The sequence below is a fragment of the Zosterops lateralis genome, assembly GCF_965231275.1.
Source record: "Zosterops lateralis genome assembly, chromosome: 11".
Taxonomy (NCBI): Eukaryota; Metazoa; Chordata; class Aves; order Passeriformes; family Zosteropidae; genus Zosterops; species Zosterops lateralis.
The window spans coordinates 2992014-3019793 of NC_139771.1; the positions used below are offsets into that span (position 1 = coordinate 2992014).

At 47.4% G+C, this 27780-nt stretch overlaps 1 protein-coding gene across 1 annotated transcript; it reads right to left on the bottom strand.

Annotated features, from left to right (window-relative positions):
• On the bottom strand, window positions 1-27657 carry NT5DC2 (5'-nucleotidase domain containing 2). Its single transcript, XM_083869705.1, has 14 exons — window positions 27327-27657; window positions 20117-20301; window positions 19338-19412; window positions 17500-17555; window positions 15735-15828; window positions 11976-12104; window positions 8887-8947; window positions 8529-8631; window positions 7944-8045; window positions 6643-6724; window positions 3558-3644; window positions 2988-3128; window positions 2692-2756; window positions 1-2254 (listed from the first exon to the last, which is right to left on the bottom strand). The coding sequence occupies exons 1-14, from the start codon at window positions 27568-27570 to the stop codon at window positions 1993-1995; spliced, it is 1686 nt and encodes a 561-aa protein (XP_083725831.1). The 5' UTR covers window positions 27571-27657; the 3' UTR covers window positions 1-1992.
• Window positions 27658-27780: the final 123 nt, after the last annotated feature.

Consider the following 27780-nt stretch of genomic DNA (forward strand, 5'->3'; position numbering starts at 1 on the left):
GCCCAATGCCCACCCCGGCTTCAGCCCAAGCTGCCGGTGGTTGTGCCTCGTGGGCAGGCAGAGGAGCCCCGGTGAGCGTAGTGAGCGGGTTAGTCAGTTAGTTACACATGCTGCAGACGTTTATTGAGCTACACACTACACACAGCACAAAGACAAGTGCCACATGCACCTACTACAGGAGTTTGATTAGAGCAGCCACGTTAACAGATTGTCCAAGCCACTGAGTTGAGCACAAGGCATCTTGAAAGTGTGCGAGAGGCTGGCACATGGCACAAAGACAAGGCAGTGACACACAAGTGACAGACTGACAGGCCAGCCTGGGGAGCTGTGGGGAGGCACATGCAGGAGAAGACTCTGTGTGTGTGTGTGTGTGAGTGACGCACTGTGCCTTTCTTTGAGTCACACGTCCTGGCACAGGGTCCTCCACACCCCCCTGATTCCTCTTCCTCAGCTGCCCCCACACTGACACCCTCAGCCCTTACAGCCATCACCACGGCCCATTGCTCACAAGTCCCTGGTGCCTTCCCCTCTGCTCATCCCCAGCTCCCTCCAAACCCACAGCCTTTACCCACTCTGCAGTCACTCATTCACCTCTGTGCCTGCTGCTTGCCAGGCCCTCCTTTCTCTGTTCCCTCTCCCCTCCCTGTCACTTCCACACAGACTGCCCCTGAGCAAGCTGGCACTGTCACCCTTGTTGCCATCTGCAAATGGTGTGGCAGGGAGGGGAAGAGATGGAGAACCAAGGCAATCGCCATCACTTCCCACACAGCACCCAGGGCATGATCTCCTGTCTCCTAGGGTCAACCAGTATAGAGTGGCACAAACTCCCAACACCCCCTCTCCACCTCACCTGCCCTCTTCCCCAACACCCTGCATGGCTGTGGGGCAGTCTGTAGCCTCAACAGGACCAGCAAGGCCCTGAGCCAGGTGCAGAGCCCACTTTCTGTACTTGCCATCCTAAATCGGCTCTCACCTTTCCTGAGCCTCCTGACTGTCACCCTTGTCCTATCCTATAGCCTCTGGCATTACTATTAGCAGCTCTTTGCTCTTCCTTCTGCTGAGGAGGCACCACAGGGCTTTGCCTGGCCACGCTCCCCACAGCACTTCACACTAGCCCCCTCCCCAAACATCCTCATCTGCCCTCCAGCCACCTTAGGCCACACCTCAGTGAACATAGATGGAAGGTCACCATCTCTGCTGCCAACCCTGCCCCTGCCCTGAAGGGCTGAACACATCCCTCTGCAGCTCCAACAGACCATACCACATCAATTGCCAAAGTATTGATGCCACATGGCACCAAACCCAGAAATACCAACAGTGCACAGCTTTAAGCTTTCTCAAAAACCAGCCATGTCCCAAACAGTACCTTTGAGACCCTGTGACCTACTCCCACACCCAAGGCTTGTGCATCCTGCCCAATGACCTGCCAGAGTCCCCAGCTGGACAGACCAGTCGGTGGGAAGTGGGATGGGGCTGAGGGCTGCTGGACTGGTAACACTGCTGCTACTTTGTCATCTGATGCACTCACTGCTGGGCTTGACTGTTTGCCCAGCTGGCAGCCCTGACCCTCCCTGTCCATCTGCAGAGTCACTCCTGCCGCAGTCCCAGGCTGTAGGGGCAGCTATAGACCTGGCACACCTTGTCACACCTCCTGTGGGTTGTTCTCACTAAGCACTGGAGATGTGGAGCTCCATGCCTGAGCCACTTGTCTGGGCACAGAGCAGGGAGGGGCAGTGTCCCATCCACCAGCATTGGCCCCTCCATCTCACCTACTCCTAGAGAGGACTCCCTGCACAAGCACCCATCCTCTGTCCAGCCTGCAGTGCACTTCAGGGAAAGGGATGGAGCCAGTGAAAGGAGAAAATAAACACACCATCTACACACAAACGCAAGTGTCAGACGCCCTTTAGTGGTAGACAGAGGTGCTGCCGGCCGAGCGGGCCGGCCCCGCTGCAGCCCCGGCTGCGCTGCTGTGCCTGCAGTGCCTGCCCCTCACCGGATGTGCACCATCTCCTCCAGGAAGGGGGTTTTCATGCAGCCCGTGCACAGCTGGTCCATCCAGAGCGGAGCCTCGTGCTGCAGAGGGGTGCGCCGGGGGTAGAAGGTGAAATTCACGTCGTAGTTGAGCAGGCAGCTGATGGAGGCCATGTAGATGTCAGAGAACCGCACCAGCCGGCGGGAGAAGTACGTGGGGTTGTGGAATGTGCGGAAGATGCTTCCAAACTGGGGGTTGAACAGGTTCTTCGTCAGAGACCTGAGAAGAAAGAGATGGTGTATTGCAGCTAAACTGTGGTCACAGATTCTTCCCACTTCTTTAGCCCTGAGCCACCCCACTCCCTGAGGATTAGGGGGGATTAGGGGATCACCCCAAGTACGGCTTCCCGAGGCCATGATGCAGATCAGTCCCTGTGCAATGAGACTGATGAATATTCAATGCACTCTTACTCCACCTGTTCTGTAGCAGACAGCCCACCAACCTCTCTCAGCACTCCCCTTTCCCACCCTGCCTTCAAACCAGTCCAACCTCCCAGGCTGCAGGACTGCACTGCTGCATGGCCCCCACCCAGGGGCAAGTGACACCAGGCAAGACCAGAGTGCAGCAGCTGCAGCAGCATTGTCCCCAAAGCAGGTTACAAAACAGGGCCTGGAAACCCCTAAGAGACCTCACAAGTGAGGGGGGGAAATGCTTACCTGATTTCCTCCCGTTCCTTCATCCACTCCAGCAGTACTTGCTTTGACTCTGCATCCTGATACATCTGCAAAGACATCAGTAGAAAGCATCACATCTATCAGTCCTGCAGGCCACACGTCAGCTCCCTGCAATTCCCACTGTAACTCACAAACCCAGAGCCCACTGCACCAGGAGGAGGGTGAGGTATTTTTGAAAAACAGCCAAGACGGTACATCCCCTAATCCCCATGGTAAACCCAAAATTCAAACTCAGAAGGCAGCATATAACCTGTCCTGCTCAGCCAGGAGCTGTTTACCTGCATTCTCTCCAGCAGCCCTGTCAGAGCCTGCTGCCAGGTCAGGGAGTGCATGTACTGCTCCGTGTTTATGATCCGGATCTCCGTCTCCAGTTCAGGAACGATGGCTCCAGTCCTCCAGCCATGACGTAGCATGAGGTCCTGGAGGTCAGGGTGAAAAAACAACCAAGAATTCAACATAAAGACTGAAAGCCAAACACAACCCTGGTTCCTAGAAGAGTGTATTTGTTCCCATTTCACATTCTCAGGGGACAGCCATCCATGGCCCGTGCCAGTAACAACCATCTCCTGGTCACTAAGATCAGTTGCATAAAGCACCTAAAAAGGTCGGATCAATACAAACTGCTCTCAATTCACACTTTACCCAAAGAAAGTACTTCAGGAGCCTTTTCTTCAGTGCTTGCATCTGTCTGACAGCAGTGGGGAAGCCTATGTGTCCTGTGGAGAGGGGCACCCAGCCCAGCCCTGAGCACTCAGAGCAGGTCCTGCCTTATCTCCAGCCCAGCTGCAGCCACAGCAGCCGTGTGGGATGGCTCCCGCCTCACTGGAGAGCAGAGACATTTCACTCACCGCAAGGTCACTGTACAGATGGTCACCAAAGTAGAGCACTTTGGATCCACGCCAGCCCGTCAGCCTCAAGAAGTCAAAGAGGTTTCCCTGCAAGTGACAGGAGCTCAGAGTGAAACACGGGTACAGGCCACCTTACCACATGCAAGTGTGAGCACTCTCATGGGATGTCAACCTACTCTCTGCCCCACTATATACACCCTTCTTTCCTTCCCCACCTCACTTCACTTTCTTCCAAAGAGTTTTTGCAAACAGGGAATTCAGGGGAAATTCTGTGGTCTAGGGCACAGCAAGTCAAGAAGACAACATGGTCTTAAAAGTCAACAAAAGGAGGCAGTTTAGAGGCCAACAGACAGCTAAATTAGAAGAGCCTGAGGATGGGCAGAAAGAACCCCAGGTTTAGTTGTTGGTCTCAAGGTGATAATGATTTCACCTCACAGGATGCACCACAGGGAAGGTGAGCACTGCCAAGCAAGGCTTTTGGAGTCAGGAGCTGTTGTACATCCCAACCCCAAAGATTAACAGCACCCACATGTCCTGGGGAATTGTTTAACCAAGCCAAAGAGCCAGGCAGCCTGCACAGATTCACAGCTGAGCAAAACAAACCAAACCCCAAAGCACCAGCTAAAGCACAGCACCAAGCAGCTTTCAAGGCTTTCCAAACATCCATACATGCACAGAAGGCACTTCAGGGACTACTCTTCCATCTCCACACAAGTTTTCCACATGAGTCATGAAAAAAAAGCCCACTAAGAAAGGAAATGGCCCCATCAATGCCAGCAGACCAGCACAAGCAGTCAGTGCAAACCTATGAGCTGCTCAGCAGCAATCCCCAGAGCCAGTCTCCAGTGGCAGGAGGGAGCCAGCACCCTCCAGCACCAGCACCAGCCTGGCCAGAAAGCCCCACACACAAGGCAGCCCCCCAGCAGCCACTGGCAGTTTGCTGTATGTACAGCTAAGGCTGCCCAGGACTAGGGAGCTGAGCCTTCTGTTGCTGCAGCATCCCTGGAGCTGAGCAGACTTCCCTCAACAGCACAGAAACAGGACTGAGAAGCCTCTGCACTTCTTGGACACAAAGTTGCTGCTGCTCACATGAGGGCTGCTCAGGAAGCCACTGGCAGAGAAGGAAATGGAGGACAGCCTTGGAAGGAGGAGAGTCCTCTTGCTGTGCTCCAGTCACCTCAAACAGCAATGGACCTGACAGCCAGGAAACTTGTGCTTGGAGCTCCACGGAGCCACAGACCTGTTCTGAGACCTCCAGATCCTGCCCTCCTTTCCCCCAAGGTCACAGATCTGGAGAGGGATGGGAGTACAAACTTGGCACATACAGAAAACACCAGATCAGTTGGAACAAAGGGACTAGAAGGCATCACTTCCACTTCCCAGTCCCTAGGGCAAAACACCAATCCCCGAGGTCCCATTCATGGGATACCCACAGCAAAAATCTGCCATCCAGCCTGCTTCAGAGGACAAGAACAGCTCAGAGCCCCCTGGCAACACCACCAGCACAGGTCCATTGCCACTAACACGTGCCAGAAAGAAATGTATTGTGGCACTCCAAGAAACCAAAAATCCTGGAGACAGGGTGGGCTACAACCAGGGGCTTCATCACATCCTAAGAACAAGTTAGGCAACAACCTAAATGCAGTCAGATAAATATAATTGTGGGGAAGAACTGGAGAGGGGCCCAAAATGCTACCCAGCCCACCTTCCTCCCTCATGTTTTCCCTTCCTCAGTGCACTATTCACTTGGGTGGGAAACCTGTGGCCACAAGATGTAGGTGAATCAAGAGCAGGATTTAATGCAGCAATAAACTCCATGGGTGAGGTGTGCCTTTCTCCTAAGGGAGCAGCTAATCCACTGGGAATGAGCTCTACTAGCATGTTCCCAGCTCCTAGATCTTGGCAGAGGATGGGACACCAGCCCAGCACTTTGGCAGACCCACCAGACAGAGGTTTCCCAACAGCACTCTCAAGGACATGACCTACTCTGCTACCACAGGTCAGGTCCCAGCTACTTGACCTCAATCTCACTAACAGTTTCTTCCCGTGGGATTGGACAGCTCAAATAATCAAGAACAAACCGTCCTAAAGCCAGATGCAACTTGTCTCAGGGGACAGAACAGCTGCAGGGACAACACCCACAGCAGCAAGTTCACCAGAGCTGCAGCTCATCTTCAGACATGCTAGTCCTTCCAGAAGGGGAGAGTCAGGAGCCAGGTTTTATACCCTCTTTGATGCTTTGCACCCTATTTGATCACCCTTGTTTCTTTATTCCTTATTTCTTTATTCTACACAAGTCCACCTTTTCTAACCTTATGGAGAACAATTTGGAGTGAGGTGTGGAAGATATTTTGCATGCACAACAGGTTTCAGAGAGCTGTGCCTTTTTACCTTCTACCAGACTCTTGGGAGCCCCTCCAGGACAAGAGTTTCAGGACTAGGACAATCGGAAGAGCTGAGGGAAAAGTGCTCAATTGGCCATGCTGGACAATCAGAGCAGACCTCCCAGGGTGAAGGTTTCACTGTACACAGGGGCAGGGGACATTCACTGGCTCCTCCCACACATCCAGGGGATGTTTCCCCACCACCCCATCTCACACAAACAAGGCAGCAGCAAGGAAAACCCAGCCTGGAGGAGGGAACTCAGCACAGGTTCCCTTGGGCAGAAAAGCAAGTACCCCACACCTTAAGTCACCTGCCCCTGCTCTGCCTTTTCCCACTTGTCCCTGTCCCTCCATCCCTAGTGCCAAGACCATGCTGAAGGCATTCTGGGGGACAGTGTCCTACCAGGCCAGCAAGAGCTCCTGAGGACAGAGGGAGCTCTGTCTCCCACTGCCCACAGGCAGCACAGAGCCCTGAGCCCTTCTTACAAGCACACCCTCTACCCCTTTTCAAGGACTTCTGTATTTTACTTTTTAAACACCAAACATGAACAAGCATCCCACAGCAGAGCCCATCATTTCCCCTCACCCTGACCAAGCAGATCGTCCTGTTTTTCCAGTGATTTCTGAAACTGCAGGCGTGTTATGAGTGCCCACCATTTCAGACTCCTGCTTGACATCCCTTGTGCACTCATTCATTTTACCTCTTTGTAGATCTTTCCCTTCTCCAGCTGGTTTATTTTGTCCCACTGCAGTGAGCCTTTATCATCCAGTTTTCGAAAAGGTCTGGGAAAAAATGGGGGGAGATGTCAACTTCTTTTGATTTTTGATGATTGTTACCCAGCAACCAGAACATTTGAATCACAAAACTTGTTTACCTACAACTTTAAATAAAAGCTCTATATGAGTTCTAAATGACCTTCTGGGCCTTCTGCACTATTTTCTCAGGGAAAGAGAAAGCATGAAAGGGAAATACCTTTTCAAAATGCTTCCCATTGACTGTAACAATTTTTTTCCAAAATCCCTAACAATTCTTCTTGTTTTCACATACAGAGAGGAAGAAAATAACCATAATGACTCCCTCTGAAATGCCAAGGCCAAGAAGGCTTTGCCATGAAACACTCTGTGTGCTTTTCCAACCTGGCTATGCCCCAGCCCAACAAAGACCATAGAATGCCATAATAGGATAAAGCAAGTCTGCAGAGAGGATGGAAAGCAGTCCCCATGCTGAGCTCACCAGGTGAGCCGAGCTGTCTCCTGTTTTTCCTGAAGGCTTGCCATGACATTCTCCACTCCATGAGTGGATCTTAGGCACCAGGCAGCCATAGGTTTTATTTCCAAGAGGGCCAGATCATCATAGATCCAGGCTGTGCTTGTAAAGCACTTCACCTGCAGGCCATGAAAAAAACCTTTACCAGGCCAGCACAGCTTACACAGCATTCCATTTCATTGGTTAACTCCAGTATATGCCAACGGTCTGGGTAGTGGGGGAGGAAAATGCATACAAAGAAAAGAACAGACCAATCCCCCCAACTAAGCAGACACAAGTTCCCAAAGCAAAGAAGCCAAAGAGCAAAGTAAGGACAGCAGCCTGTCTATTGGCAGCTCCTATCTGACCACAAAACCCAGCTGCCACGTACAAAAGCTTCCAGAGCTGCCAGTTCCCAGACAGCATGTATCCAATACAAACAAGACCCAAAAAAACCTCAAAAAACAAACCACACAGATACTTGCTGCGGGGAAGAGGAGAAAGAAAGAATGATTTTGTCCCACTCTCAAGACAAGAAATGGCCATCTCTCATGCCAATTTTAGAAACACGTTTTCTGCTTGGTTCTACATATTCTATCCCCTTATTCCCAGCCTGGTCAATTCTTGCCTCCTCAGAGAGTATCTGAGAGAACACTGGAAGGCTGAACACCTCCTGGAGCTAGACTATGCTTAGCAAAGCACTGCTTTCTGTCAGGCCAGAGGAGCAGTTCCCTGCAGGAACCCTTGGTCACATACTTCCGCCGGTCAGTGAAGAAGTTGGGCTTGTCCGCCTGCACAATGACCATGTCGAATAAGTCCCGCCAGTTCTTGCCAACCATGTGCTTCATTCCTTTGTCCCTAAGGGCAAAGAAACAGAAAAATTAACAGCTTCACTACTCCTTTTTTCATCCAACACTGCATCTTTACAACAGTAGGCCCTAAATTCACTCTTATTTCAGTAACAGAGAAGAAAACATTGATTTGTGAACCTCCCAAGGTTGTCTCGTTGTATGAAGTATTGATGTTGTGCTTTGTTTCAAGCTGTCACACATTTTCTTCTGCACCACTGGAAGCCCAGGGAAGTCTGTGATACAGCAAACACTGCTAGAGGCAATAGAAAGTGTCAGCTGTGTAATGTTGTGGTCATCCACAGCCTTGTAACTCCTTCAAGAAGTGAGATCAATGCCGGGGGTGCAACATTCACCACAAACAATTCCCAGAAAACTCCATGACTGCCATAAAACCCTGTCTCATACAAATCCCAGGTGCTCAGGGGAGGGAGCACCCTGCACAACTCTTGCTGTGCCATGGTGACCATTAATGAGCAATAATGGTACTCACACAAAGCTAAAGGGACTGTTTGTGATAAGGAACAGTTTCTTCTTGTGGTTCACCAGGCGGTTCAGCACAGCATAGATTTCATCCCCATGCAGAATGTACCGTTCTGTTATCAGAATGAAACATCAATCAGAACACTTTGCATAAGTCTTGACCACATTTCTATAAACCAAACCAAACTAAACCAAATCTAGCCACTATACTACTAAAGATGCAAAAGGTCTGAGTTAGATCCTCAGGCAGGGAGGCAATGAACCACCATGGTGACAAAGTGTCATTCCTCATCCCCATCAGTCCTATCTAAAGAGAAAGACTGAGCAAGTGACAAGTGAATTTGGCACCAGAGCTCTATATAACTCACCCAGATCTTTTTCAATCCATTTGTACATCACTCCTTTCACGTGAACATCTCTAATTGCATCCTAAAGAAAAGAGCAGGGGGGAAAATGTGTCAGTTTTACTACATGGCATTCCTGTTTCCCAGCATGCAAACCTACTGCCACCACTGAGGACAAAGGTAGTAATGATACATCCCCTCCTTACTGAATGAAAAAAAAAACAACTCCATCATTGCAAAGCTGCAGAGCCTGCAAGGTTCACCAAGACGCCAAAAGAAGAACAGGGTAGCTGGATCTGCTGATGCACTGTAATGGGGAAAACCTCAAAACTTATCTGTGAAAGCACAAATTCCTTCCTGCACTTGGAAACGAGCACATCTTACCCCACTGATTCCAAGGCAATAAAGGCTGTGCTACTCCAAAGCCATTTACTGCCCCAACACTGTGCTGTCTCAGACACCAGGTGGCTTTTCTTCCTCCCTGTGTCTATAGAAACTCTGCCAGGTATGACCCAAAGGACAGTAGTGTGGCCAGGGTGAACAGCAGCAGAGGAGAGCACCTCTGATCACAAGGTGCTCCCCAAAGTCAAGGAGGGCCATGGCTCCCAGCTCTGGGTGAGCAGTGTGCACAGGCAGAGCAGAAGCTCTCACTAGGAGGGTGGCACAAAACACAGCTGGGAGGGAAGCAAATTAAAACAGATGTTGTCAAGGGCATCCAAATATCCTCTATTTTCCAGGCCAGAAGCCAAGACACAGCAAATTTTTGGACACACCCAACTGAGATTCTGCCCAAGTCTCCGTGCAGCAAGATATGCCAGACCCACAAAACCATTTCCAGAGCAGCAACACAGTTTGTAGTGTTAGCACATGCAAATGCTTGTTTGAACAGCACCATTTTCATCCCTGACAATTTACACAGGTAAACAAATGCTACCTTTCCCCAGGACACCTAAATTTCTGTTACACTGTGTGCCCCTTCAGGAGCACACTCACTGCCCTTTCAGACTGAGTCCCACACTCACCACTGCCATCACTACAATGACACTTGCCACACAGTTATCTGGTCTCATGGCAGTGCTGGGGAAACCTCATGAGTTCCAAAAAAATTCCTTCGGAGCTGGAGAGAACCACAGTTTACAACTTAAAAGGGGATGATGAAGGTGGAGGCATTACTGCTTCAAAATTGAGTTTTAGAAGCTTCTTTCCATCATGTGGATTTGAAGGGCAAAAAGGCAGAGGTCACATCTTATTGCCTTATTGGAAGGAGCCTGAACAGAGAGCAGGAGCTCTAGAAGAAAACAACTTTCTTTTAACCAGCACTGTCACTAAAAGCAAGCAGAACTTCGGATTTGTGTCAAAACTACCTTCGCAGAGAAGAAAAATTTCAGTGTGCCCTTTGCCTAAACTCTTGCCCTCCAAAAAACAAAGAAGAAAAAAAAATTAAAAAAGGAAAACTATAATGTTTCTGCAGGTAAAATCTTGGAGCATTGGTAGGTGTCAAACAGGACTCAAAAAATGCCTGAAGCAGGATAAACTGTACATTCTTACTCTCAAATATGAAGTGACCAAACTGGTGTGACAGGACTACTTTAATTACCTGTCAGCTCCAGCCTTTCCCATACCCCAGGGTCTGCCTTTTGGTTCAGTGCAGTGCCTATAGCACTTAACCTGCTCCTAAACACACAGGCTGCATCAGCAGTACCACCAAGAGTTCCAGCAGGGTGTCAGGTTATGTCAGTGCTGGGCTATGCAAATCCTCTGGGACACCTGTCTGCAGGCACAGAAGGATCTCTGTGTTTGTATTCACAAAGCATTTCTTTGCACTTGAACTTGGGTACTACAAGGGAATAATTTTTGCAAAAATGTTTATTTGTCCTCACTGTACTGGAAAAAAAGCAAGAACTCTTCTGGTTTCAATATAGATTTCAGGCATTGCCACAGATTTTCCATCATAGCTCTCTTCTTTGCCTACTTTAGTTGTTCCTCAGGGATTGTCCAGCAAGAGGACAAAGCCAGGATTAACACTCAGGAGTCTGAGGGCTGGACCACACCAGTTGCCCTGCACTGGACGTGTATCAGCCATGGCAACCACCCCCCTGCTCTCAAGATTTCACTTAGGAACACATCCATTTGACCTCAAAAGAAAGTTCAAAGATACTCCTCACAACAGGCCTCAGGAATCAGCTGTATCCCCTCTTCCCATTTTCCCCACTCCAAGAGAAGAAACACACAACACCCCTGAAATATGTTAAGCTCTTGTGGGGAATGGGCTGGCACATTCCTATCAAGCACCAACAGAAGGTCAGGACACACAGCTGACAGGTGGATCCTTATCACAGAGCAGCAGCACAGACATGGAGCCCCATTTCCCCATGGAGCCCTATTTCCCTCCCAGAACTGAACAGCCAGTGGGTGAGTCTAAGATTCCCACTAGGTACCAACCAAAAACCCTTCTCCATGGAAAAAGGAGTGCAATAAGGAAAATGTGTTGTCTGTCAGCATAAGTCACCCAGAGCAGCAATCTCGAGCACTCACATCTTGTCTACAGCATTAAGTAAGAAGTCAAACAGTCCCAACAACGCTGATAATCCCACACAGCCCTTTCAAGTGCCACTTAACACTTTGGAGTAAATGACACGTGAAAGCTACACCCACTGGATCAGACTGCTCTGCAGCTGAGAGGGGTACAGGGTTCTCAGAGCAAGCAAGAACAGGTGTTTTACAACAATCACTGTAAAAAGTGAACTGTTTGGCACATGGCTAGACCAAGATTCTTTGAAAAATGAGATACTAAGGAAAACAATTTCAGTCTGCAGAACCAGAAAAGATTTACACAAGCTTTGTGACATACTTCCCATGAAAGGACCTTAAGCCTAAGCAGCCTAGGCACTCCTACACAAGGTACACCAGAAACACCAGCTCTGTAGTACAGACAGAGCCCAGACATGTTCTGAAAACACAGCTTTGAATATTCCCTGGTAATGCTTTGATATAAAGGGACAGCAGAGCTGCCATACCAGGCTGGTCACTGCCAACCCCTTGGGCGTGGGTGCTGCAGAGCTCACAGCTCTGATGTGGCGTGAGTTGTGGGGCAGTTGACATTTTTCACTTACAGATATGTCCTTGTAGAGATGCACCTGGTCAAACTCAATGCCATGATTGATGAAATAATCAATGACTGAAGACAGCAGTGTCATTTCAGGAAGAGAAAAAATGTCCATAAACTGCTTAAGTGATGGACCCTGGAAAGCAAAAAATGAAAGGAAGACATTAAACCAAAAATACTGGGGGAAAAAAAATAGTAAAGCAAACAAACAAACTCACATCACCCAGCATCATCTGAAATATATTCCAGGCTAACAGAAAAAAAAAACACTAGTGTGGGAAGTCCCAGCACTCAGCAAGCAGCCCTCTCTTCTCAACCAAAACATCAGCCTTAAGAAAGAGGTGTCTCCTTCACATAAATCATTAAATAAACCCAGCATCATTAATACCACAGGGTAAAAATGGAGGAGGAAGGGAGTCAGTCCCAAATATTTTTATTTCAACCCCTGATTCCCACCTGGACCCTTGGCATTAATACAGGTGCCAACAGACAATCCTCTGCTACAGCAGGAGCCTTGCTGGAGATGCCACATTGCTCACTTAAACCAGGCTGTGACATTGGACACAGGGCACCAAAGCTGCCCAAATCACACTCCAGTGAGGTTTCACAAGGCAGTGTAAGAATCACTCCAACAAGCCATTTGTCAGTGCCTGTCTGACACTACAGAAAAGACAAAGCAAAAAGAGCAAAAAGAACTCCATACCTCCAGCAGTCAAGTGGAAATGGACAATTATATCCTGACCAAGGAATAACTCCCCTTGCATTAGGAAGAGTTGCAGCTCTCATACAGATTTGCTGTCCTTACTGCCTATCAATCACAGAACTAACAGCAGGCCAAGAGCCAACTTTAGGCCCAGAGAGGCTCTCCAGTAAAATAAACTTTGTTTATTCTGTAGGTGCCAGCTGTGCAGAGGACTGCAGTGAGTCTCCCTTGCAACATGAAACTGGGATCAATTTTTTCATTTTCCTGGGATAAAGTTCCAGAGCAGAATGGGGAAATTACTAAGGTCCCATATATGGAAAGCAATGTGGGAAGCACACAAACCTCCCCATGACCCTGGTCACCAGCAGTGCCCTGGCAATCCAGTTCCATCATGTCTCTGCAGGAGCTTTAAGCAATCCAGGACTGACAGCTGTGAACTTGCAACGCTGTAGGATAGTACTGGCCCCCTTCAGAAAGGGTTTATTAGAGCTGAGTGAAAGACAGACATGAAAGCAGCATCCAGAAAACCAGAGAAGGTGCAGATGGTGAAAACTGACAGGGCCCCTGCTGCCTAATGACAAATGTGTGGCCCCTGTCATGCCAGGATGTGTAACAAGAGAACATCTCACCCTTACCTGGCTGGGTAAGGGTGGCACAAGCCCAGCCCTGTCTAAAGGCAATACCTGCGGCAATACAAATTGGGGTCAAAAGGACAAAGGAACAACAAACAACATTTTGCTTGAGGTGTATTACCAAAAAATGCTGCAATCAAAAGCTATGTTGGTGTGCTGAGGGTTTTACAACCTCCATCCACCCAGCACAGGACAATTTCACCTGCAGCAGAAGACAACACAAAGGGCCACACACCACACACAGTGGTGCTGCTCAGGATACTCACTGGATCCTTCCTACACTTCTGTCCATTTTGATGTCTGGTTGCTAAGGGAATATTTCTTCCATAGCAAAACCAAAAGATTCTGTAAACAGACTTCATCGTTTTTTTTCCTGTTCAGAGATTCTGGGAAAGAAGCAAGAAGGACAAAGACAGGCAGTTCCTACTGAACTAGGTATGGGATTTAGCTGAGTGCAGCAGAACAAGGACCTCTCCTACCTCTCAATACCTGAAGTACAGAGGAGACAGGTAAATGTTCAGTGTTAACAGCAAAGATTTACCTTGTCAACTTGGATTTAATCTGTGTGCCTTGTGTCCTTTTTCTACCAAGTTCCACCTCTCCCAATTCCCTTTAGTGGCCTTGACTTCCTTAGGCAGACATAGTGACAGGAGTCATGACAAAAATTGGCGTGTGCTTTCAGAACTTTACATGTGCTTTTTGTACAACACCCATGAGATCTCCACCTTCATTACAGGCCATCCCATGTAAAGCCACACCAGCTGCAGTGTCAAACCCTGGGATAGATCTGTGCCCACCTACTGCAGGTTTTGGGATGCTGGCATTTGTCCACACACTCCTGCTAACAGAGAACCAGGAAAACCCTTAAGGGAGACTATTTACACACTTCAGCTGTATCAGCCCCACTCTCTTGTAGCCTGTTAGCAACCTTCCTGTTGCTCACACAGCAGCATCAGCATGGCAGACTGAGGAGAACAAATCAAGGACCCCTGCAAAAGCTCCCTCCTCACAAACTCATTGCACCTGTTCACACCAACAGTCAACCCTTCTTTCATCTTTCTCACTAATGTGGGGAAATATTCCCCACTCAGTGGCACAGGTTGAGCAGATATTCCTGAATGCAAATGAATGCATTTGCATTAATTGTAAATACTGATATAATAGTAAAATTATGTAGTTGTAATAGTGAAAATAGTTTACCATTACTAGCTGTAATACTAAAATAGTTGTAAATACTTTTGTTCTCTTTGGGATCCACCTATTAGTTCATGGAGTCCATTACATTACTCTTCACAAAGAGCTGATATCTCTATTTCTGTGGCCAAATTTTTCAATACCAACTACAGGAAAGAAGAAAGGACCTGGTACATACAGAGCACAGAAAGGCACCTCAGCATAAGCACCTGGTCCTACAGAAGGCCACAACTTGAAGCAGGTTTCATGTTTACAATTATTTAAATAAGAAAGACAAAATCATCTCAAGTTTGACTCAGGAGTGAGGAGAGTTCGATAGGAGGAGGCCAAACAAGGGCAGTTTACAGACAGAGATCAAATCCTAAACAAAATTGTCCTATTTCAAAGCTGGAAACATCATTGAGCTATAAACAGACTATATACTTATCCAAAAAGCAACCACTCAGATTAATTGTTCCCAAAAGAGAAAAAGAAAAATCAAGAAGTGACCTTGCTGGAAACTTCACAGAGCAGAGTCTCAGGGGTATTACCAGAGGAAGTGTGCCCTTCTCCCTCCAGCTTCCCCTAAGGCACAGGAACTAAGGCAAGAAACAAAGCAGCTCTGGGAGAAGGGATGTGAAGGTCCCGTTTGGCCACTGCACCACATGAGACACTCAAGGAAGAAAAATCTCTCCTCACTTCCTCTAATTCAGGCAACCAAAGGATTTTTACAGCTCCTACAGACAGAATGTCAGTATTTTACTACTCCCTACGCTCATGGACTACAACCCTATAAATCATACCCTCTGAGCAGTTCTAAAGGAGTGTGGGGGGAGGTCCTTAACATGAAGGGAAAAAACCCTACCCAAAACCAAAGAAAGGCAGTGCAAGCACCCTACTGCTGCTACACACACAGACCCCCTCCCAAACAGACCACTGCAAACACCAGCACAGCAGGCTGCCCCGGTAGCTCGGGAGCAAGATTTGGCCAAGGAACAAGCAGGGAACATCTCCCTATCAGTCTTCAAAGCCACTCAGCTCTAGGCCAATAGCCCTGGTATTTGGAAATGCTTTGCAGATGTCTTTCAGATGCTAAACTGCTAAATAACCTCTGGGGCATATTCCCACTAGAACAAAAACACACACTGCAGCTCACTGGGGACCCAGCCTTTCCAAGGGGGGCTGCAGTCATTTACATGTGCACACAATTCCCTCTGTTTTCCAAGCTGTTCAAAGAGCAGCCAAGGGCTTACAATACCTTGCCATAGAAGTCACTCATCTGGTACAGGGGGATGTGCTGTGTACCACCATAGAGTTCAATCACCTCTTCATCAGGCACCGGTTTGAGCCCTCTGGACACAAAACAACACAGTTTGTCAATAATCAACATTCTGCACATTGCTGCAAACAGTAGAGAAAAACAGGACAGGCCAACAGGCTCTTTCCTAAAGCTCAAACATTTCTCCTGCTCAAAAGAGATAGGCAGGCAGCTGGACAGAGATCCACATAAAATCTTTCCCAAGACATTCTTGAGATACCTCATTCGCTCCTACAAGTTAATTGAGGGGCTTTATCCACATTCCAGCAGAGCCCAGCCAGAGACTTCTCTGCTGTCAATTTGCTGACAGAACTGCCCCTCCAAATCAGCCCTGCGACCTGACTTGGGCAGCACTGAGTAACTGACTTGGTTTGGAGGTGTTGTTTCCATGAGACACATCACCTTTAATAAAATGGTGTAGGAAAAGGGCTTGCAGAAAATGGAGTTTCCTTCTTATTCAGTTTTCCTAAACAAGATCTTGACTAAGACCATTCAACAGAGAAAGCTGCTTTTCCCAAAACACCAAAAACAGGAGTATGGATGATCTGTGCAGTTCGTAACATCAGGTTACCTGACTGCTGCAGGTTTTACTTCTTGCACAATTTTGATGACTGTTTGCTCAAGCAGTTGGCAACCTTCCCTTTCTCCTTTTCTACTCAGTTATGATACAGCATCTAAGAAGTTAAATGTTGCCTCAGTTGTGCTCAACAGCAAAGGACAGTTAAGAAGGATACTCGAAAAAAGACAGTTACAAAAGGACACTAGGAAAAAACAATAAAGAAAATGTGTTTTCACTAAAAATCTCTTTATGAAGATGTGAAGTAAAATATGGGGCAGTACAAACTCCTGGTCCCCCCACCCCCCCCGAGCTGGCACTCAAAGAAGCCAATTCTCTCTGGTTATGAAACTCCCTTCTTAATATTCTTAGAGTGTTTACTGTGACTGAAGCTTAACAGCAAAAGGGCAGAGAGCAAGGAAAAAAATCACATTGGCTTCCATGCTCAGGAAATGCATCATAGGATTTACAGGAGATTTGCTATTGATATTTATAAATTACTACTTCTTACACACCAACCTCACTCCTCTGGGGCAAGGTATTTTCTCAGTCTCCAGTCATACAACTCTCAGGAGAAAAATTTGCTCTGCACTGTTTCAGCCACTTATTCCAAAGCATACACAGCTCTTTTTGGAGATCTAAAGGAAAAATCTAGGACCTAAAGTGAGCCCAGATTCTGATGCATTATTACTTATTGGCATGTCTGTGTTGCTTTAAGGTGTAATTTGCACATCCAGATCACTCTCCACAGCACAGCAGAGCACTGCTGGGATACACTCCTGCCTGGAAAAGACGGGCCTGTGTGTGAAGCACATCCAGAGGAGCCCTTTCCTATTGGCTCTGTTTGCTCCCAGCCATGCTGCAGCTAAAACACCACACCGTGTACATGACCACATGTGGTATTAACCATTACAAAAAGCTCTAGGTCTTCCCACCCACACCTGGCTTGAAATGCTTGAGAAAAAATAACTCCCTGCAATTATATGCCAGGTAAGCATTTGAAGGAAGAGCAAACAGGATGAGCCACACAAGACTGTGCTCTGCTCAGGAAAGAAGCAGAACAACATATGCCATGAACATACACTTAGATGTAGAGATTTATTTTTGCATATATAAGCATTTAGAAAATGATTTTCAGAACTGACAGACCTATATGCAGTCCCCAGCTGGACATAATGGAAGGCATCGATCTTCATGAGGAGACTCTGTGATAAAGGATACATATTTACTGTTAGAATTGGGTTATTGTTAAAATTTACACTGAAACCTTACTAAAGTGTGAAGTTCCACACAAATGACATTTAGAAAATAAAGTTCAGTATGAGCATCCCACATCTGTGCACTTTAGACAGCACTTATTCTCCAGCTACTTTTAGACACACTTATTCATACTGTGACTTTTTATTGGCCTCTCTGGCAAAAGACCATCTTTCTATGAGCCAAAGTCTCTCACACCCCAGTTTGTAGGCAGGCAGGGATGCAGTTGAAAAACAGGGACAACAATATTTCTGTGACTCAGAGTCTATTCTCATCTCCCTTCAAGAAAACACACATTCCAAAGGAGCTTTGTGTGCACAGATCTATTTCCCCCCACATTTGTCTTAAGCAGAACTAAGTGGGCAAGTTTTAGTTCAGAGCACAGCTGCACCCAGTCATTGTCCTCACACAAGAGCTCTCCCCTCTCCAGAAGACATTGAAGGAGGGATGTTCAGGAGCAGACCAGGCTGGTAACAGAGCTTCCTTTGCATTTTTACTATCAGACTCCCCTAATCATGAGCCATTCTTCTCCATCCATCTTCCTGAAGCTGTGACACAGATCCTTGGGCATGGAAAGCAGCCTCACACTAAACCCACATCATGCCGCAGCTTGCACAAGGAACATGGTATCAAACTTCTTCATTAAGGACACTGTATCAGTGCATCTTGTTACACTGTGGGCACACCTCCCAGTAATCTATGAGGAGTGCAGGCAAATACGCTGCAAGTTTCACTTACGCAAAACTCAGATTTCTCTCTGTTTTGCAAACTCTGATCCTGAGAAAAGAGAGTTCTCTACTTTCTACCCACTCAAAGGGTGCTTTGCTTGGCCAGGCCACTCGCCTGTGTTTCTGAATACAGCAGCCAAAGATTTAAACAGAGAAAGAACCTTCAGTTTCCCACAGGTCTACTTACTGCTTGGTAAGGCCAAAGGCATGAGTGTTTTGCTGCCATGCTGTCTCCACAGTTAGGACAAAAGACAGAAAATCTCTACAGTTTTTTCCTTCATTCTCTTTTTTCTTTTTTTCCCCTCCTGCTGGAGAACAGCACACACATTCCAGCCTGCACTGTCTGCTTCCCTGAATTTGCTCAAACTCAAAATATAAGAAAGCAACTTTCTCAGCTGTGCTCCCACCTGGCTGCAGCAGCCAGCATGACATCACTGGGCATCAGCCTTTCAGGGAATCGGACCAAAGCACTGAAAAGGGTTAAAGCTAATGCCTGCACTCAGCTTGCCCCTGTTCCTAAAAAGTATGCATCTCAAGTAGCTTGGATCTTATTCCAGACAGTCCTATTATTCGGGGTGGGGGTGGGGAAGGCTTCCTAAAGCATTCTCCTGACAAGTCATTTCTATTATTAGCGTAAGACATTATGCCTCTGCCCCTGGCAAGTACTTGTAGATGCAGGATTGAGTTTTGTTGTTTAAATTTCCTGAAAGGCAGAAATGATCACATAAACAAGCTCAGTTTTCTATTAATTAGCCCGTGGAATTAATTGACTTAAATTGGCAAGGCTGTTTACTTTGCTAGAATGTCCAGTTCTGCTGGAGGTCAGGCTGGCCCAATAGACATCTTTCCTTGGGGAAGAACCCAAGCAGTGAAAAGCACAGTCACACAGATTCACTGGTCATATGGTGGCAGATGTTACTGCAAGCAATGACATAAAGTATTTCCACTAAAAACATAACAGTGGGAGACAAAGCCCAGGAGAGTGAACTTTGTACAGCTTACCTTTTGTACATCATAGTGAAGTCCACGTATGGCAAACCCTGGAATGTAGTCATACTTCCCAAGCTTTTCCGGATACTGGGAAGACAAACAGGGATATAATTAGAGCAGAAGCATCAGATAATCAACAAAATCATTGCACCTGTTGAGCTCGTTTAGCCCTGCCTAATTTTGCCCCTTCAGCACAGAAAGTGGATGAATGGAATGAGACAAAGAGTCAGGATATCCAAAACTAGTTTTGCTCATGTAAGAGACAGTAGTGAAAAAGCATCAGATTCACTGAGGCAGTGAGGACACTTCTCATAAGCTCCACCCAATGCAGATATTTGGCAAAGATTGGCACTGCAGAGCCCCTCTAAACAGAAAGACATAACGAGAAAAAATGCATAAGCAGTCACCCATTGCAAAGGGTGTCTGTTCTGGGACATGCTCTAAGGCATCATCCCATCGACCAGCACAAGTCCTGCACAGCTTCAGTGCTGGCCTATGGTTTTTGCTTTGCCTCCATGTGCACCTCCAGCCAGCAATCTGTAGGCATAACTCCCATAGCTGAGTACAGCTGACCAGGACTTTTTTACACTAAGGCTCCCACTCCACATTTATAAAGCCTCAGGAATGTACATCAAGTTAAATTATCTCAAAGGAAATTAATTCTACAATCAAAGATTGTGAAATACTAAATTTATCTCAATAAATGAAGTAATTGACATGTGTGCACAATACCTGCACAGGCATGTCTGGGGCATGCAAAGAACACCAGCAAGCTTTTAGCATCTCATTACCTTGAATTGTTCTATGAGGATGTCTCTGGCAGTGTTGAAAATCATGGAGTGTAGTAAATTAGAATACTGTGCTAATGTGTAATCGTAGTCAAAGCCATAGATCTCCACATCTGCCAGGCTGATCTCATTGTTGGCATAGATGGCAGCAGGGTTGAGGAGATTGCAGACTCCTGGTGGAAGGAGATCTAAGAGAAGGGAAAGGGGAGAGGTTAGAGAAACTGAGAGCATTTACTGAAGCTTGGACTTTTTGTTCTGGACCCGACAGCAGCTGGAAATGCCACAGAGCAGCAGCAAAGAGCACAGAGCTGCTGCCTTTAGTTCACTCAAGTAATCTCCTCACGAAAAAACACACTGTGAAACCTCTGGCTGCACCTGGAGATAATGCTCTCTGTCCATCTGCACAGTCAGACTGACCTTTTCTGTCAGGAAGCAGCAAAACAATGCCCCCTGGTCTCTGGTCTACATGAAGCAAAGCAGACCCGAAGTTTGAAGTGTCAGATTTCTGTCTCAGAGCAGCTGCAGTTTCTGCAGGCTTCAATGTGAAAGGCAGCTGTGAGAAATCACCACAAAAACACACATCCCTCACTTTAGACTCACACAAGCAAACAGGCCAACTGTCCTCTTGGAAGAGTCTAGATTATTCCAAATCAGAAATTTTGAAGTTTGTCTTTTGGCATTTTTTGTTTCTCACAGAGGCAACCAGACTAGAGAAATCCTTCAAGTACCAGTAAGACTTTTTAAATTTTTGTGTTAATGGGCAGGAAAAACCAAAGTTTTGTACAAACACCTACATGTGAAAAATACTAAGTTATGCTCCTGGAGCATGCAGTACTGATAGCAACAAGTTATCTGCTTTCCTCTGATAAACAGCTGTGGACACAGCTCAGTCCTTGCATGTGGTTTGTCACTGCAAAACAGGGTTACTGCTCAAGATCCTTGGGAATAACACTGAGACCACTGAGAAAATGGGGTTAAGTGACCAAGCAGCTAAACTACCTACATATAGATTCCTTCCCAGAGCTAGTCCAAAGAGAGTTTTCCCTCCACTGCAATGGGAGAGGCAAGAACAGATCTTCTCACGGGCTTCCTGCTCCATGAGAACTGTCCCTTGCAAGAAAGAGCAATAAAAATAGTTCCTTGTAGTAGGTTGCCTGGTCACAACCCCGATGGGGACAAAGGGGAAGGAGACCTTTCCTCCCTCCTCAAAGATGAGTAATTGTCTCTTTGAATGATAGAAGAAGAGCAGGAATTTTCCAGATCCTACTCAGCATCAGTGGGTAGGATTTTTTTCTTTTCCTACCTTAACTTTTGGCTTTTAGCAAGGGCCCCTGTCCTGGTTCTTTAGTGCTTCCTTACTATAAAACCAAGTTCCATCTGTGTCTAGGACAAAAAATACATTATTAGAAAGAGATACCAGCCCTTCCCAATAAAGACTTTGTCTGGAATTATAACAGAATTCAGGCAAAAGTCTGAAATTCTTTTGTGAGCCCTAATTCCGAGAGGTAACCAAAAAATAGATTCAAATATTTCAAAATGTTTCTTTCTCAAGGGAAAAAACAATCACTATGTAACAAAACATACCTATACTTCTCTCCCAACTGACCTCCCTTTGGCCTTCAGATACAATTCACCAGAACATGTGGAGAGGAATCACTAGAAAATAAAGCAGCATATTAAGGCAGGAGGGCTGACTTACTGGCTACACACCAGGAACAAAAACTCTGTTGTCAGTGCTCTGCTGGTGGCAAAGTTCCTGGAAGAGGCTTAGGAGAGCGGATGCGATCCAAGCACTTTCCAACGAGATTTTAAAAGATGGGAAATGTAAATAGGATTCAGATGATGACAATTTTTATCCTTTAATCATAAATGTTCTTTGCACCATAAATAAACAAAGTTCCACTTCCTGTCCTCACCTCCAGTCAACTTGTGGAAAGACCTTTATCACACTGGGATTTGCTGGGTATTATTTTTATTCCCCACAAGGAAAACAATGACACAACCATAATCACATCTCAGGGGAAATGTGCAGATCTTTCCTCTTCTATTAAAGCACTTTTTTCTTTTCATGACAAATGCACCCAACTTGCTGGTACAGTGTCCCTACAGAGAGGTCAAGCTCTTCCAACATTCCCCTTTTGCTAACAGATTCAGGACAACACATTTTGATAGCTTGAGAGCATCACAAAATACCATTGCCTTGAATCTCACCTCTCTTTTCACAGAAGACAAGAGAATCTTCTAGATCCAACCACACATGCTGGCCACAACTTTTGCAAAAATACTGTCAGGGAAAACTAAGAGAGCAGTAGAATTCTGTAAAAAGGAGAGGGCAGTCTGAGCTTCACCAGGCAAGTCCTGTCTGTGATCAGAAGCATGAGCAGTTACTGTGCCACAGCACAATTTATGAAGTACATTTAGACTCACTGAGTGAAGTAATGCTGATCCCTGCCAGCCTCCAAGGTACAGAGCCTCTCTGCTGTCCTCTGATAGCCTCTTCCCCACCCACATTTTGTCACTCACTTACACAGCGTGTTCTCTCTTACCCCCTAAGGGCTGAAAAGGGATGCGCACACCAGCCAAAATGATTTACACCCACTGCCTCACACACAACGTGTTCCCTACGTTCACTACCCCAAGCACCACACAGCTCCTTGCTGTGTTTCCTATTCCACATCACTCACAACTCTCAGCTTGCTCTACTCCCCTCATTGTATTGCATCTTGAATTTACAGTAATTTCAAAGTCACTGCTCTTCTGGGAAGGAGGAAATCTCTGAGGTTCAGTCTAGAGATTCATGATGGACCTTTGTCTCAGTGTAATTGTCCTTTTGCAGCATCCTCCTCAACAGAGCTGCAGGTCTTTGTCTCCTTAAACTCACACAGTTTCCATGCAAGTTCCAACTATAGCAGGGAAAAGACACAACCTGGGAGCACACACAAAATCAGTTTCAATACAAGAACCCAAACATGCCTCAGCGTTACTGAGCCAGGTTTCAAGAAGCTTGATTTAATTATGCTTGTTTGGGGGTTTGGTTTGCTTTTTTTGTGGTGTTTTGTTTTCTTTGTTTTTCAAAGATAACCTCCTGGGTGGTTACCAATCCTTAGTGCTTAATCAAGTCCTGGGCTGCAGGCTTGGGCGCTGCTGATGTTCCACACGCAGTAATCTGCCAGGGATCTTTGTCTCAGATTCCCTGGCAATTGTTAAACTAAAACAGACACCCACCAGAAGCTCATGAAGATGCCATTTTTCAAGAACGATAGCTTTTACTCTGCCAAGACACCATAACTGATTGCTGGACAGATACAAAGTAAACAACCACACAAAACAAAATGAAGACCGAAACGAACAATAATCCCAGCTACTCTTTCTGTCTGGGTCCTAACCAGAGAGGCAGACAATATCAGTTAGTCACTGCCTGCTCAGCACTTCCCCTAGGAAGTTTGATCTAAGGGAGAAGCAGCGTGAGCACATCGGAGGACAGTGTGGGAAAAGCTGCTCTTGCACTGGATGCAGCCCCAGGAATCTGCCTGCTTGCACAATCTGCTCCTGTTTGCAGCTCCGACAGCTTTTAGGGAAGTGCCTACATGTCTAAGGCACATGTTGAAATTCAGCAGCAAAGGCAGACCACAAGAAAGCGTGTTTGGTATCGTGCATCTCTTACACCTGGGTGCAAACACAAAATAAACACACAGCTCCTTCATTTTCCCACTGTGAGAACCTGGACAGCTGCTTAAATCGGTGTCTCCCTGAGAGTACAGGTGTCTCGTCCCAGGCAATAACCTGCATTGTTAGAAAGCAATAACCCAACAGGAGAGCAGAGATGGAAACAAAAGCAGGTAATTAACTGTGAGCAGCCACTAGAGACACCATCTGGCCCCTTCTGATGTGAAAAACGCTCTGGGCAGGAGGTGCCAGGCACGGTCTCCTGCTTTTCTGATCTCCCGGGGTGCCAACGGCATCCCGCAGGAAACGCTCCTGTTATCTCAGCCTCAGGTCCAGCATGTTAGTGAAGAATTAATTGTACACAAACAAGGCAGCTCATCGGCATCCTCACACCCTTTGTACTCCCAGAAGTCCAACACTGCAGACATCTGTATTAATTTCTTTGTAAGACAAGCAGGGAAAAGAAGGGTACAGAGAAGCAGATGGCCACCATCCTCCATGTTCTTCATGAATGGAAAAGTTTCCCTTGTTCACACTAAGTTGCTTTCTAAAGACAAACTGCCAGTTTTCCTCCCTTCCAAGTAGCCCTTTATCCTCTTGAAGTGTTTTGTGCCACTTCCTGCAAAGCACTCCCACCAGCCAAAGCAAATCCTTCTACCAATAGAGTAGGAGGGAAATAATATTATCTAAAGACCATTTAATTTCAGAGACACCATGTTAAAAGACCTTGGATTTATGCCATTATGCCTAAAGATTTTGTGATTTCCTGCCAATGAAATCTACATTAACTAAAAGCAATCTTTAAAAGTATAATTTCATTCCAAAATGACATTTTTAAAATACACAAAGGCACTAGATAAATGCTACAAGAGTTCTTCACAAGAAAAATGGGTTATATCCAAGAAAGCAGAATTGGAAAGTTTCCATAACTGGTCACTCTTCCAGTTCTGGCTCTTCTCACATTTAACCATGCTCAAACTTGTCATGCAGAGTCAAGAAGTTTTCAGATATTGTAAAAGTTCCCTAGAAAAGCTGAGTTAACATAGCCACTATTAACAGATTTGGAACACCTAGGAAAAAACACTTGCTTATAGCCAAAGCCACCGGCTTGGCAGTCTTCTTGCTTCAGGACTGGATGTTTCCTAGAGTGCAAGACTTCAAAGTTTACTGAGAGGGCTTATCAACCTTCCTTGACATTTATCAGATCACAAAACAGCAAGCCTTGCTCAACTCCATCCCTCTGACTACTGTGGATGTACTTTTCCTTTTGCCAGAGGAAAAAAAAATCCAAAGCACAGTAAGTGCCTCAAATTTTTACAGGTAATGAGATTTGGTGGTAAGAGCCAGTGCTGCAATAGGCAGGGGGGATGATGAAGAGAACAGTTTCTCCTGAGTCAACACTGACCTCAGAGGCTCTCTTTGTGTAACAGCGATGACCTGTCATTTGTATCACCCCACTCCAGCCTGGCAGAGCACAGATGTGTTTATACGAGTTGAGAACTTCTTGTGTGTCTGCTCTGGCCCCAAACCTGCACCACCACTGAGCTTTATTGCACAGAAACTCATCCTGCACATCCTCCCCTGCCCGACTCAGTCGGCATTTATGGTGCAGAAATGCAACAGTGCTCCCTGGACCTGCTCCTAAGCAAGGACTGGTCTGAAAATACACAATGAATTCTCCTGGCAGGGAGCTCTCTCCAAAGCAGTGGCAATAAGTGACAACACAGGACAAGGGACTGCACAAAGGTGGCCTTTCAGAGGGGGAAAGAGGAGGAGGCACCACAGGAGTCTGCCCAGGCTCAGTGTCAATACTGAGGGCAATACTGAGAAGACATTCACCTTCACACCAGAGTTAGAAACCAAGCATGAAGGAACAGACTGATACCACATTCTGCACAACTGTTTAGTCATCAAAGCAACAATTAAAACCAACTTGGACCAACTCTGTCTCTTCCTGACAATACTTGAATAACAACAGTCTTGAAATTTCAGTTTGGGGAGCTACTTTTTAAATAAAGGAGGGCCTTCAACATATCTGCTGGCTACCTGAAGGTTTGTGAAGAGTCTGCTCTGTAACACTTGGGCTACTTCACTTGACTTCATTTTGCATTTACTACCGGTGATTACTGCTCCACCTCAATTAATAACTGTATCTCTGGCACTACAACAGAGTTATATGAACACAAACTTCACAACCTCACGTAGCAAACCAAGCATTTTGCCAAGAGACCCTGACACAGCCTATTAACACACATCTGCATTTATGGCTTCAATCCCATTATGGAAAAGAAAATGATGCTTTTGAGCAAGGTCCAAACAGCAATGCAAGCATTGCAAATTGGAATTTCTTTCAAGCCGTGGGGCTAAAACCACCACTCAGTCTTGGAGGGTATTGCCAAAGCTCCAGTCCTCTGTCAGCATCCTGCACTGCCCTCAACGGTGCTGGGAAAGGAGCTCTCACCCTGGAATGCAGCAGGCTGAGCACCTAATGGATCAGCAGCCAATTCCTTTACATTTGAGCCTCATGAGGGACCCGAGATTTTATGCCAAATCCAGTGGACTGGAAGATGGGGGAGGAAGGAATGACAGACCTTGCCTATCTCAGAAGAGGGAGAAAGTTCTTCCAGATGCCTATGGTTGACTGTCGTCCTTATCCGAGCCCTTGGGTAAACAAAAGCCAAGGGAGAGCTCTGTTAGAGCAGGCACAAACTCACAGTTCCTAACTCTCTACAGTGCCCACCTTCAGCATTCCAAGAATCAAGAAACCAACAGGAAAAGGATCCCTGCTCTCATGTCATTAAAGCTATTTTTAGGAGAGTTTAATACGGTGGAGGTCTGCTGCTGCCAAAAAAAAAAAAACAGAATCCTGTTTTACACACAGACAGATTTGGTGAGCACTCTGAGTTCTCTCCTCGCCTGGAAGGATTTCAAAGTATCCCACAGAGCCAGGTAACTTCTGAGTCAGAGAAGCAAAAACGCCCTCATGAGCAAAAGGTGTGACACGGGGAGCACAACCGAGCTCAGGAGCAGGACACACCCCAGGACCATCAGTATTCTCCAGGATCACCCTTGTGCCAGTGGCGACTTGGACTTGTCACCCCTTCACTCAGCATCCCCATTTGTCCCAGTCCAACCGCGATTCCACACGCCAGCCAAGGGCAAGCTGGAGAAAAAGGCAACCAGCCCTTCATTTAGACCATTTGCCCACAATGTACGGAGGGTAGGTATGAAAAGTTATATACCCTGCACGTCCTGCAACGCTGAGTCCAGCGGGTGAATCTGCAGAGAAGGAATCTGCACATCACAGGATGGGGAGAGGAAGATCAAGACCAGATTTCAGTGAGATAAAACCACGGCAGGGAGCCGCGGGCGATGGGAGATGTGGGTGGCGTGGCCGGGGAGAAAGGCTCCTAACCCGGCATCTGCACAGCCCGGGCACATCCCCGGGGCTGCGGGGCGGGGAAAGGCACCGGGATACAAAGAGGAGAAAGGAGAGGAGAAAGGAGAATGGGCAGGCCGGCCCCGGCAGGACGTGGCAGCCCCTTACCGTAGACCAGCTTCTTCATCTCGTGGTACCTGGCCCACAGGTAGGTCTTGGTGTCGGCGCCCTCGGCCAGCACGGGCTGGCCGCCGACTCTGCCAGGGGCCGCCGGGTGCTGCTCCCGGGGCTGCCCGTGCCCGCTGTCCCCGGTGGCTTTGTGCCGGCAGCTCTGGCAGGACAGGGCCACGGCCAGGAGCTGGGGGGCCGCGCCGCCGCCCCTCCGCAGCACCGCCGAGCCCAGCGCCGCCATGGCCCCGCCGGCCGCCGCAGCCTCGGGGCACCGCGCACCACCGAGGGGCCGCTCCGCTCGGCTCGGCTCGGCTCGGCTCCGCTGCCCGGCCCGCGGCGGCACCGCCGGGCGGCCAATCCCCGGGGCGAGGGGCGGCCCGCGCTGTGCTGTGCCCCGCCCGGAGGGGCCGGCCCGGGCCGGGCGGCGCTCGGGGGGCGGGGCCGGGGCCCT

Bases quoted from the DNA above. Each gene is read 5' to 3' on its own strand.
- NT5DC2 (XM_083869705.1), bottom strand. From the start codon at position 27,570: ATGGCGGCGCTGGGCTCGGCGGTGCTGCGGAGGGGCGGCGGCGCGGCC. The intron at 20,302-27,326 runs GTAAGGGGCTGC...CCCTTCTCTTAG, and splicing joins GATGAAGAAGCTGGTCTACG to ATCTCCTTCCACCAGGAGTC. The intron at 6,725-7,943 runs GTATGTGACCAA...ATTTTTTCCCAG, and splicing joins TTCTTCACTGACCGGCGGAA to ACCTTTTCGAAAACTGGATG.